Source organism: Mauremys mutica, chromosome 10 (genome assembly GCF_020497125.1).
Source record: "Mauremys mutica isolate MM-2020 ecotype Southern chromosome 10, ASM2049712v1, whole genome shotgun sequence".
Classification (NCBI taxonomy): Eukaryota; Metazoa; Chordata; order Testudines; family Geoemydidae; genus Mauremys; species Mauremys mutica.
This window is the reverse complement of record NC_059081.1, coordinates 50,421,879-50,435,151: the sequence shown is the minus strand read 5'-3', so window position 1 is coordinate 50,435,151 and position 13,273 is coordinate 50,421,879. Positions and strand designations below refer to the sequence as shown.

The following is a 13,273-nucleotide window of genomic DNA, read 5'->3' as shown; positions in this document are numbered from 1 at the left end:
TATGTCTTTTTCTTTCAGGGTCTGCAAATTATTCTGTATTAAAGCCTGATTTGTAAACAAATTTACCCAGTCTGAAGGCAATTTTAAAGTAACTTGCATGGAAATATTGTGAAAAACTAGTCTAAATAGCAAAACATTAACATAGGCAACAAGGGCCTGATTCAAAGCCCACTGAAGTCAATGGGAATTTTTTCAACTGACTCCAGTGGCTTTGGATCGGGCCCTACAACAATCAAGCAAAAATAGTTACTCCTGGGGGAATTCTGCACCTCTGTGCATATGCATAATTAATCGAGGGAGGGAGGGATAGCTCAGTGGTTTGAGCATTGGCCTGCTAAACCCAGGGTTGTGAGTACAATCCTTGAGGGGGCCATTGGGGGGGGGGAATGACACAAAACTGTCAGGGACAGTACTTGGTCCTGCTAGTGAAGGCAGGGGACTGGACTCAATAACCTTTCAAGGTCCCTTCCAGTTCTATGAGATAGGTATATCTCCAAATATTAGTATATTATATTAAATGAGTCATGCATATTTTTATTTTTTTGCTCAGAAAAAAGCTTCTGCCGGAAAGTTGCTGCAGTTCCACCTTTTGCCCACCAGAGGGTGCTGTGGTGATAGACCAGAGCAGCAGCTTCTGGCCGGCTAGGGAAGAGAAAGAGCCTGCCTTTTTCACAGCGCCTGTCGGGTTAGGTCAGGAGACAAGAGCTATGGGGAGATAGACAGCGTGAGGCTGCTGGGGAGTCAGATAGAGGCTGATAAGGGCTAGTGGGGGAGGACAGAGTGGGGCAGGGGCTGAATGGGAGTGGAGGCGCAGGACCACAGGGAGGAGGGAGGTGCAAGGGCACATGGTGACGGAGGAGGGGGTGGCAGGGCCACATAGGGATGAGGGGAGTGGGTGTCTGAGTGGAGGTGGAGAGACATATGTGGACCAGGACAGATGTGCCTGACTGAATGGGAAAGGCTAGGGGTCAGCCAGGGTCTGGATGGGGGAAGCTCCCTAGCACTCCCTCCCCACCCCCCAAAAAAACTGTTCCATATTTTTCCCATCCATACCCAACAACCCTCCAAGTCAAGGTGGATAAAAATATTTTTTTATTTAAATTGGATTTTTTTGATAAAATGCTTTTTGAGGAAAACACCTATCTAAAGATAGTTTTAATTAAGATACATTATAACTCAAAGATATCTCATCATGGAATAGGGATTATAAATTCTAATTCTATAGTATGAGACAATATGTTCATGTAATGTTTAAGAAAAGTTTTGTTAATGAGTTCCAATAGTTCATGAATTAGAGATCCAATCTTACGGGGATCAGGGGCTTCTGTATAGATTATTTAGGTTAATCTTTCTATCTACCCAATGGGACTCAGTGCTCAGTCTAGAACAGGGGTCGGCAACCTGCGGCTCCCGGCTCGCCAGGGTAAGCACCCTGGCGGGCCGGCCCGGTTTGTTTATCTGCCGCGTCGGCAAGTTCGGCTGATCGCGGCTCCCACTGGCCGCGGTTCGCGGTCCCAGGCCAATGCGGGAGGCAGGAAGCGGCGCGAGCCGAGGGATGTTCTGGCCGCGGCTTCCTGCCTCCCGCATTGGCCTGGGACCGCGAACCGCGGCCAGTGGGAGCCGCGATCGGCCGAAGTTGCCGACGCGGCAGATAAACAAACCGGGCCGGCCCGCCAGGGTGCTTACCCTGGCGAGCCGGGAGCCGCAGGTTGCCGACCCCTGGTCTAGAAGATACCATCAGAGATGCTTAGTTTTGCAGTTCTCAAACTGTGGATTTGTGTCTCCAGAGATAACATGCTTGTTAACAGCAAAAATGTTTTTAAATAAATAAATAATATATAGAGGTGAGAAATAGTTAAATAAAACAATTTAAATGTCTGTTTGGTGATGTTCTCCTAATACAGCATGGCAAGAAAATCCTCCAAATATTAATGATTAACCTGTTGAATTGGAGATAGTTCACCTCCCAATGGCTTCATAAATATCTGCTTCAATTACCTTTGGTAAATGAAATAACCAATCATTCATTTTCCGATATAGCTGTAAAACTAATCTGAAAAGTTTTCAAAATAAATCACTTTAAAAATGTATAGTGTGTACCTTCTAAAAATGAAACCTACATCTATCTCTGAGCTGTGAAGAATATGTATTAAGGTTATAACAACCAACAAGAATGCACTTTTATGTAGAAACCAATGATTAAATTGAGTCTTCCTGACTAGTGATTTAAATCAAATCCACCCTGTTCCAAGTTCATATCCAGGCTCCTTCCCAGCAATTACTTCCCTCTTCCTCAGCTCCTCCGTTACCCCTGACTCCCCCAAGCCTTTGCACTGCTTCTGAGAGGTGTGGGAAATACAGTTCTGCATTGTAGTTGAAATGAATTATTACTCAGTTCTGTATTAATATGACTACTAAGTAATCTATTTGTCAAAAAAACATTTCCTGAATCTTTTTTGTTGTTTGTGTTGTTACAAACATACTTGCTGACAGGTATATTGAAATAAATGACCAATAATAATTGAAACTGGTGTGATTAGATTATGTTATTTTGACAAATAAAACATGCAGAATTTGAAAATATTATGTGCAGAATTTTCAATTTTTTGTTGCAGAATTCCCCCAGGAGTATATAATAATACTCAAACCATTACTAATATGCAGTGTTTCCTTTTTTCCAAATGTCTACAGTAAGAATATTAAACAAACATGTAAAAATAAAAGTTTACCTGATTGTGAAGTTAGAAACTCAACAAGTGCTGGAATACCCTGATGTTCCTTCACTGTGATTTGATTCTGTTTGTTCTGGATGCATAAAACCCGGATACAATTTATTACATTAACTAACAAATCCTGTAATTTAATTTTCAAAAGATTTATCAAAGGAGGGATTCCACCCTAAGGAAGGAAAAAAGCATATGAATGTAATATGGAACAATCCCAAAGAAAGAGCCATTGCAATTACATTCCATGTGCCTCATAGTATATATAAATTAATGGAACAAAAGATGTCAAATAAGTTTCATCAACTATGAAAATTACCTCATATTGGAAAAGCAAAGGATTTTTTAAAAATCCAGTCCTTTTTAAGAAAGTAAAATTTGTGAACATAACTAACAGTTCCTGAATTAGGCTTACCAGCTCAGTAATGACATTTTGATTATTGTCGAACTGGGCAATATCGTATAGGATAACAGCACAGCGAGATTGCAGTTCAGGTTCACCAGAACCCAACAATTCAATTAATACTGAAATGCCTCCTGCTTCTACTAAAGCTTTAGAAATGGTGATGTGTGGTGAAATGTTACTCAACACCCCTGATGTTATACATGCCAGCTTGATCTGGTGGCCTTTCAACAGATTGATTAGAGAGGGGATAGCACCTGCAATAAATAAGAAAACAAACTCATGATTATAGCAGTGTGACAGGCATCCAATATCACGTTTGCTTATTATTTATTTTAAACTGAATTTATGAGAGTTACATGAAATATTTTAGTAATTTCAAAAATAAAAACAAATGACAGGGACACCTAACATGCCAAGGCCTAAAATTTAATCCACCTACAAATATTATAATCTAATGGAAACTCCATTCCAACTCCAGACACACAATAAAATACGACTTTTGCCAAATGAACAAGGACTAAACCAATGCAGAGGCATTTTTATTTTAGAGGCCCCCACCAGACCCTTATTTATGTCAGTTCTTACTACTTCTCCTCACTCTTGAAATCCTGTTTTAAAGCCTTCCTTCAGGTTGTTGAAACTATCCTTCAAGTTAAGCAGCTTTTTTACACTTGTAACCCATGCTAGAGTTTCATTTAATAAATATTATACACCTTTGGTTTTGAACTGAGCTGGAATTATCACAGTTTTGCTGAATGTAGCACCTTTGGAGACTCTTTGTTTATGCACTAGTATTGTTGACAATGAATGGTGACATGACAGCACAATTAATTTTACGAAAACTTATGACTTTAAGATGTTAAAATAAAATCAAGTACACTTGCTACGCTATTTATATCACCTGAATCCAAAATGCATTTCCAGTAGAAATCTTTTGCTAAACAGAGAACTTCCAAGGATCTAACTGCCATTTCTGGCTTCATAGAGTCTTCACACTGTAACATCTCTGTTGGGAATGTAAAACATTTTAAAAACATTTTCATCTCATAAAAACACAGCTGTCACTGAATGGGAACTTTAAAGATTATTTGAACTTAAAAATAACATAATTATCAGTTGTCCTTTTTAATAGGTTTTATAGAATCATAGAATGTCAGGGTTGGAAGGGACCTCAGGAGGTCATCTAGTCCAACCCCCTGCTCAAAGCAGGACCAATTCCCAACTAAATCATCCCAGACAGGGCTTTGTCAAGCCTGACCTTAAAAACCTCCAAGGAAGGAGATTCCACCACCTCCCTAGGTAACCCATTCCAGTGCTTCACCACTCTCTGAGTGAAAAAGTTTTTCCTAATATCCAACCTAAACCTCCCCCACTGCAACTTGAGACCATTACTCCTTGTTCTGTCATCAGGTACCACTGAGAACAGTCTAAATCCATCCTCTTTGGAACCCCCTTTCAGGTAGTTGAAAGCAGCTATCAAATCCTCCCTCATTCTTCTCTTCTGCAGACTAAACAATCCCAATTCCCTCAGCCTCTCCTCATAAGTCATGTGCTCCAGCCTCCTAATCATTTTTGTTGCCCTCCGCTGGACTCTTTCCAATTTTTCCACATCCTTCTTGTAGTGTGGGGCCCAAAACTGGACATGGTACTCCAGATGAGGCCTCACCAAGGTCGAATAGAGGGGAATGATCACATCCCTCGATCTACTGGCAATGCCCCTACTTATACAGCCCAAAATGCCATTAGCCTTCTTGGCAACAAGGGCACACTGTTGACTCATATCCAGCTTCTGGTCCACTGTAACCCCTAGTTCCTTAGGTCCTTTTCCTTTATCATAAGGATACGCCAATCAGGGATAAAAATCCTGGCTCCATCAAATTTAAATTACTTCAATGGGGTCTGATTTTACTCCACATATGTTTCCATGTGGGTAAGAAAAAACAATCCTTGTTGGAGCTCATAGTTTTAAAAAAAGTTTCCAGTTTACAGTGTTGTTCCACAGACTAGCAGCTAAGTACTATGATAGGAATGAGTATGTGTGTGCACATATACCACTTTGTTACAATGAGATTCACAATAAAGGAAAAAATCTCTTCTTGGATAGGAGTGCTCTCATATTGCACCAAACCCCTCCTATGCAAAACTTCCATTATTGTCAATGGGAATTCTCTGCAACTCTCAAATGTTGTTACTCTGATTGCACTTGAAACAATATAAACAATCTGAATTTATCTTTAAATCAACCTTTCAGTTATGGCTTAAATTTCAAATAGCCAACCTGTACTTAACATTTAAGGTGATTTTCAAGTTCTAATAACTGCCTTCTTCCCAGCAATTTTACATATATCCATATTTACTTTTTAGTTTGGTGATCAATGGTCTATATTCTCAAAAATAACCATAGGATCAGGGAGTCCAAACATTACATTAATGTGTGTGCTATGTACTGGTTTTCTGTGTGTGTCTTTGCATATAGCAAATAGTCCACTTTAGCAGTCTACTTTAAAAATTATATCATGGCAGCAACCAGATTAAGTATATGCACTCTCTACATAAATAATCAAAGAACAGTTTGTTGCTGTTAGGTGGTATTCATTTCAGGCTCCAAATTGAACAATATTTACCAACACCACCTCTCATTTCAAAAATATTTTAGTTTGGGGCAACCCCAAAGGGTATGGGCAACTGTTTACATTCTCTCTAGCACAAATTAAATAAAAAAAGGTTTATGGAGAGGTAGGATAATATGACAAGTGCTTCATTTTAACATTATGTTTCTATTACATTGCTTGCATTGCTTCTACTGTAAGAAACTATATCCTCCCATCTTAATCCTCTTCCTAGTATCCTCACCTAGTAAAATCATGAACTGCCATTAGCAGGATTTAAATTGAGTGTCCCATATAATCTTCCTTTAATATTACCTCTGCTGTAGAGTATTTATTCTCTTTGAATATTATGATGTAAAGTTGACCTGCTTAGTTCGAAGCAAAGCTATTTAATTACATGTATAAGTACAAAGGGAAATTATTTAAATGAAATCACAATTTGAACAAATACCCCAACTGAGAACAGTTTTGAATAGCATGTAAGGCCCTGTTTGTCTTTGTGGAACCCTTATTCACGTATGCCAGAAGCAACTGAACTCATTACTATATAAGGAGACAACTTGATGGATACGCAACTCCTTCTTCATTGTATTCCAGATTGGAGTTAATTGCCCTAATCCAAAGCAAAGCGGACCTAAATCAAGTAACTCTGGTCTCCCTTACATATAAGGATACTCAGGCAGCTTTTATATCACCGCCTGCCAGTGTTGGGGCTGTGATTAAGGACTGGAGGTCTGGCCTGTGGTTCCCTGTATCTAGGAATCCCTGTTTGCCATAATGGCCCCCTTGGCAGCTGACATAGATTGAGGCAGTATTCAGCAGTTCCAGTTCTATGAGATAGGTATATCTCCAAAAATTAGTATATTATATTAAATGAGTCATGCATATTTTTATTTCATCATATAACAATTAAGGACCAGATTGCCTTCAGTAATGCCTCTGCAACTCCATTCAAATTAATGGACTTCACAGGGAAAGCTAGAGATACAGTTTAGCCCCAAAACATTCAAAATTCTGTTTTTCATTATTTGTAGCTTAGTTTGGAAAGTACATTAACTATAGATATTTTCACCATTTTAGGGAAAATACCATTGGTTAAAATGAATCATACACAGACTTTTTATTTTAGAGAAAATGTATGTGCTTACCTACAAGAGTATTCCAAACTGGAAGATCTGGATTATCTAGCTGTATTAGATGCTTGAGAATTTCTGTGTGAAAGTACAGCACTGCTAAATGAATTATATTGTTTCCTTCACTGTCAGTTTTCTTCCAGTTGGCACCAAGAGAAAACAAATATTGAAGAGTGTCTAATGCTCCAGATGTGGCTGCAAGCAATAGTGGAGTAGAATGATATCTATGGAACACAAACATATTGTGGTATAAATTAATATGTAATAAAATATGAAGTATGTAAACAAGTTTATTTCATATAGTTATTTCAGCTAATTATAAACTATTATTTTTCAAAAATGGAATCCATAAGGATGTGAATGCATAAGCTCTCTGTTCAGATTAATCTGTCTTGGATTTACAGTTTCTGCTTGTTTGATTTTTAATTGTTCATTTGATTTCTGACTTAGCTGAGGCTCCCTGGTGGTCATACCAAATTCTACTAAGTCAGTGGTAGCTTTTACGCTGATTGCCACTGAGATTGCATTAGGTCCTTCTTTTCCTATTTCTCAATGGTAGATATCTGTGCAGTATCATGACTGAATGACACTGAGAGTGCATCTTCAAGATTTCAGCAGGTCTCCTCTTCTTCTTCCCCACAAAATAATGATTTTATGCTATAGCCTAAGTATGTCTCAGGACTGTGAGGGCCCAGTTCTGACCTCATACAGAAATGTAACTTCTGTTGACCTGAGTGGGTGCTGCACAATCCTATTGGACGGCAAAATTAGGTCCTGAATTTCTATGGCTTATAATATTCCTTCACCCATCCAGAGCATAGGAACATCATGAGCAATAGAAATTCACAATCATGAGTATGATAACACCGAAGTTGTACAGCCTAGAGACAATGGGGCCCCAATGCATATAACTCCCATTAAAGCCAAAGGAGTTGCTCCCATATAATTAAGGACATATATGTGAGCATATAAATACTGTTATTTTACTCCTCATTCTAGAAAGGCTAATTCGTTTTCCAATACGGGGCTGTATTTGTACAGCAAGACAGAAATTTTAGGAGAGGAGGCATATTTGTGGTCTTTCAAATACACTGTATTATATAAATGATAAAGCACCAATCGTCACAGTGATAAAAACTCTAGTGACTTACTCAGCTGTTGTTTCAGCCTCTAGTAGATCTGGGTCTTTTCTACAGAGAACCGTGATACAGGAAATGTTGTCATAAAATGCAGCAAAATGTATAGCCATCCATCCTCGATCATCCGTTAATTTATAATCTGCCTTAAAGGCCAGAAGACAAGTAAGTGCTTCAATGGATCCACACTGAGCTGCCAAGTGTAAAGCAGTAGGGCCTAAAGCTGATGGATATATAAAAAACGCTGATACAATGGGCATAATTTTCAAAGTGATGCACCTAAACTGTGCCTGCAAAACATGTAAAATCTCCACGTAACTATTTGCCAGTTTTACCAGCACTGTTTTCATGCCATTCTAATCACAGAATAAGTTATTCATCTCTACGAGGTCTTGATTTAATATCAAATTGAAGCTTTTGAGATAAAAGGAAAACATCTGAATGTATCAACATATTTAAAACTAAAGATGTCCGAAGTTATAACTTCAGTGGTAATAATACAGTATTTTATACTTTTCAAAACAAACATCCTGCCTTCCATCCCATGCAAGTCATGGAAAAATCTTATTTTTATAGCTTTCAAAGCCTTGGACAGACTTAAGCAGTGTGGAAACACATTTTCTTAAAGTATAAATGCCTTAGTTTTAATAAAAATATTCCATTTCTCTGCTCCTTAGTTGTAATCTTACTAGCTTCCACATGCTGCATAGGTAAAGATAATAAAGGTAATATTTGATTTCTTTACCACTCACCAGTTCTTTCCCCAGAGGTCTCCTTTTCTTGCAAATTTGGTTTTCCTGAAAGTGAACATATTTAACATAATCAGATATACTGGCACTACTCCGAAGGCATGGCAGCCCAGGACTGTTACAGGTAGTATCACAGACACACAGTCTCCAATCTGTGCTATGCAGCCAGATCCCTATAGAAGCCTAGGCAACTTCAATAGGGATTCTGTGGCTGTGTGGAGCCTAACGAAGGACTGGGGTCATAGTATACTTTTTTCTAAAACGGATACTGAGCTGTGTTCCACCAAAGGCAAGGTTTATAGTACAGTGCATGAAAGGTGAGGTTGTAGAGACAACTACATAGACTCTATGGCCTGGTCTACACTAGGACTTTAAATCGAATTTAGCAGCGTTAATTCGAACTAACCGCTCAACCGTCCACACCAGGAAGCCATTTAATTCGAACTAGAGGGCTCTTTAGTTCGAATTCGGTACTCCACCCCGACAGGTGGAGTAACGCTAAATTCGACATGGCTAGCTCGAATTAGGCTATGTGTGGATGCAAATCGAACTTAGTAGCTCCGGGAGCTATCCCACAGTGCACCACTCTGTTGACGCTCTGGACAGCAGTCGGAGCTTGGATTCTCTGACCAGCCACACAGGAAATGACCCGGGAAAATTTGAATTCCTTTTCCTGTCTGGGCACTTTGAATCTGACGTCCTGGCTGGACATCGGGGCGAGCTCCGCAGCACCTGCAACGATGCAGAGCTCTCCAGCAGAGGAGTCCGGCCAAGCCAAGAATAGAAAGAGGTCCCCAGCATGGACAGACCGGGAAGTCCTGGATCTGATCGGTGTGTGGGGCGAGGAGTCTGTGCTGTCGGAGCTGCGCTCCAACAAGTGGAATGCAAAGACCTTCGAGAAGGTCTCCAAAGCAATGATAGAGAAAGGATACAGCCGGGATGCAATGCAGTGCCGCGTGAAAATCAAGGACCTGAGACAAGGCTACCAAAAAGTCAGAGCGGCAAACGGACGCTCCGGAGCCCAGCCCCAGACATGCCGCTTCTACGAGGCACTGCATGCCATTCTAGGTGGGCCTGCCACCACTGCCCCACCAGTGACCGTGGACTCAGTGGATGGCATAGTGAACCTGGACAGTTCCTCCTCGATGTTCGCCGATGTGGAAGATGAGGAAGGGTCTGTGGAGGACGGCGCAGGCGACAGCGAACACAATACCGCTTTCCCTGACAGCCAGGATCTCTTCATCACCCTCACAGAGATCCCCTACCAACCCTCCCCGGCCGTTAACCCGGACTCTGAATCAGGGGAAGGATCAGGCGGTAAGTGCTATAAACATGTAAACATTTATTTTTTATAAAACAGGTATAAAAAAATAGAAATACTATATATAAAATTTTCAATGAAAAACTATATGAAAAGTAGGTCCACACATATAGGGATTGAACAATAATCCTCCAGGGACAATTCAAGAAAGGTCTCATTTAGGTCCTCAAAAAGCCTCCGCAGGAGGTTCCTGGGGAGAGGTGCCTTGTTGGGTGCTCCGTGGAAGCACACTCTTCCGCGCCAGGACATCCTTATGTAGATGGGAATCATCGCCTCCACAAGCATGGCCGCATATGGTCCTGGTCTCTGCAGGGCTTCCCTTAGCATCCGCTCTTTGTGACTCCGAGGGACCCGCATCAGGGTGATCTCGTTCATGAAATGCTGCATCTAATTAGGGCAATTAGTGTATTGTTACTGTTGTGAATGGTTGACTTTTACTTTGCATAACAATGACCCTCGCTTAACAGCCACGTGTTGTAGGCCACATAGGAAAAGCATACATTGATCTTTCCCGTGCACTGGCGGGAGTGGCTGGAAAAGGGTCAGAGTATATGATTTCCAGATTGCCTTTAGCGGGAGGGCACAGCTATCCATTAACTGATAAGCAGAATGTACTGTAAGGCTTACCAGGACTGTCTGCTAGACGGATTCAGCTGTTTCTCCCCACTTGTCCGCTCTCCTGTGCAATGCCGCAGCCAATGAGAGCGTATTCCGAAATCTCGAACTTGTCCTGAGATCTCGTGAGACTTGTTGCCCTGTATGGTCTTGTTCAGAGAAACTGACTAGACTGTGTTCACTGTTCGCAAACATGTATCTGTTCAAGGAAATCAGTTACTTTTCCCATCACACAGCTTCGGCTCTTTCCCGGACTGCCCCGGCGTCCCCCTCGCAGAGGCTGGCGCAGATTAGGCGGCGAAAGAAAAAGACTAGGGACGAGATGTTCGCGGAACTGATGGCCTGCTCCAGAGCCGAGGCGGCAGAGCAGAGACAGTGGAGGGAGACCCTATGTCAACAGCATCGCACACACATCGAACGGGAGGATAGGTGGCGGCAGGAAGACCAGCAGGCGACTCAAATGCTGCTTGGGCTAATGAGGGAGCAAACGGACACGCTCCGGCGCCTTGTTGATGTTCTGCAGGACCGCAGGCAGGAGGACAGAGCCCCCCTGCAGTGTATCTGCAACCGCCCTACCCCGCCAAGAAGTCCTGCCCCCCCCTCACCCAAAAGTACAAGACGGAGGGGCGGTAGGGGCCGTGAGAACTGTCACTGCACCACTGCATAGCGCTAATGTACCACACACCTCTCACGCTATAAATTTGTAGAAGTGCTTCCCTTACAGGCTCACCCAGTCCCAAATCCAAGTTTCATCCCCCCACTGTGTATTAGATTATTAAAAGCTGTTTGCTGTTATTCACTGTTTCGGTCATGTCTTTCGTGTCAGAGGATTTTTTTGTGTATGGGGGGGGGGAGGGGATTTATAATTGCACGGTATAGCCTACATTACCAGGGTACAGACTTGGGGGCATGATCAACTGCAGGGCACACACACACTGCAGTCAGTAGGCACCAGGGTCACTCTGTGTGGTGTATGCTGCCCCGGGTCATTCTGTGATGTGTATGCTTGTCCAGGGTCCTAGCGCCTGCCACCCCCTTAATGTTAAGGCATGCTGCCCTTACCATGCACTTCCACCGTAGCAACGAGCCTCTCCGCTGCCCTGAGCCCCAACAAGAGCCCTCATCCATGGACAGATACTCACCCTTCCCCCACACCCCTCACCCCTTCCTACGCCCAAACCCGCAGCCCACTGCCGTCATCCAAACCCCTATCCAAAGAAGGCACCACTCGCCCCTTCCTGCAAACCCACCCCTTCCTGCAATCCCTCCCCTTCATGCACAACCACTTGCAACCGTCCCCCACCCCAGAGACCTATGTAGGAGCAGGAGGATGTCATTCCTCTATGGAACAAGCGGTCTGTACATCAGTGCACACCGTGCCCAGCACAGTATGCATCCATGTTTCAACACCTGAACAGAAATGCAAAGTAAAACAAAGATTTATTAATAATGAGCGTAACAATTAATTTGCTTTAAAACGTGCTTTGGAAGTGGGGGAAACTTGGAGAACGGGGTATGTAACCGCAGATCGAAATCGACACATACAGACACAGGCCCAGGGTCAGTTTCTCTTGAAAGCAAGTGGAGAGTCATAGGTTACCCTGCTCTCCGAGGAAACTTGCTTTCAAAGCCTCCCGGATACACAGCGCTTCCCGCTGGGATATTCTCTCGGCATGGGTGTCTGGCTGAGCGTAAACTGCAGCCAGGCGATTTGCCTCAACCTCCCATCCGGACAAAAAGGTCTCGCCCTTGCTCTCACAGAGATTGTGTAGCACACAGCAAGCAGCAATAACTACGGGGATATTCTTTTCGCTGATGTCCGAGCGAGTCAGTAAGCTCCGCCATCTCCCCTTGAGACGTCCGAAAGCACACTCCACCACCATTCTGCACTTGCTCAGCCGGTAGTTGAAGAGTTCCTTCTCTCTGTCCAAGGCGCCTGTATAGGGCTTCATGAGCCAGGGCATTAGCGGGTAGGCTGGGTCCCCGAGGATCACTGTAGGCATCTGCACATCCCCAACCGTTATTTTGTGGTCCGGGAAGAAAGTACCTGCCAGGAGGCGTTTAAACAGACCAGAGTTCCTGAACACACGCGTGTCATGAACCTTGCCCGCCCACCCAACGAAGATGTTGGTAAAACGTCCCCTATGGTCTACCAGTGCTTGCAGCACCATTGAAAAGTAGCCCTTTCGGTTAATGTACTCGCTGGCCTGGTGGGCTGGTGCCAGGATAGGGATGCGAGTCCCATCTATAGCCCCACCGCAGTTTGGGAATCCCATCGCGGCGAAGCCATCTATGATGTCCTGGACGTTTCTGAGAGTCACTACCTTTGAGAGAAGTTGCTCAACGATTGCGTGGGCTACTTCAATCACAGCAACCCCCACGGTAGATTTGCCCACGCCAAAGTGGTTCGCTACTGACCGGTAGCTGTCTGGCGTTGCAAGTTTCCAGAGGGCTATGGCCACTCGCTTCTGCACACTCAGGGCTGCTCGCATCCGGGTGTCCTGGCGCTTCAGGGCAGGGGACAGCAAGTCACACAGTTCAAGGAAAGTGCCCTTACGCATCCTGAAGTTTCGCAGCCACT

The 13,273-nt window shown here is 43.1% G+C and overlaps 1 protein-coding gene across 9 annotated transcripts in view; it reads right to left on the bottom strand.

Annotated features, from left to right (window-relative positions):
- The window catches only part of ANKAR (ankyrin and armadillo repeat containing), a 58,935-nt gene that overhangs the window by 28,685 nt on the left and 16,977 nt on the right, over positions 1-13,273 (bottom strand). For all 9 annotated transcript variants that reach the window (XM_045032228.1, XM_045032233.1, XM_045032235.1 and 6 more), the window contains exons 9-14: positions 8,760-8,804; positions 8,023-8,230; positions 6,887-7,095; positions 4,031-4,135; positions 3,139-3,383; positions 2,730-2,898 (exon numbers count right to left, since the gene is read on the bottom strand). In XM_045032228.1, the coding sequence (XP_044888163.1) occupies positions 2,730-2,898; positions 3,139-3,383; positions 4,031-4,135; positions 6,887-7,095; positions 8,023-8,230; positions 8,760-8,804 (981 nt within the window). The remainder of the gene's footprint in view (positions 1-2,729; positions 2,899-3,138; positions 3,384-4,030; positions 4,136-6,886; positions 7,096-8,022; positions 8,231-8,759; positions 8,805-13,273) is intronic.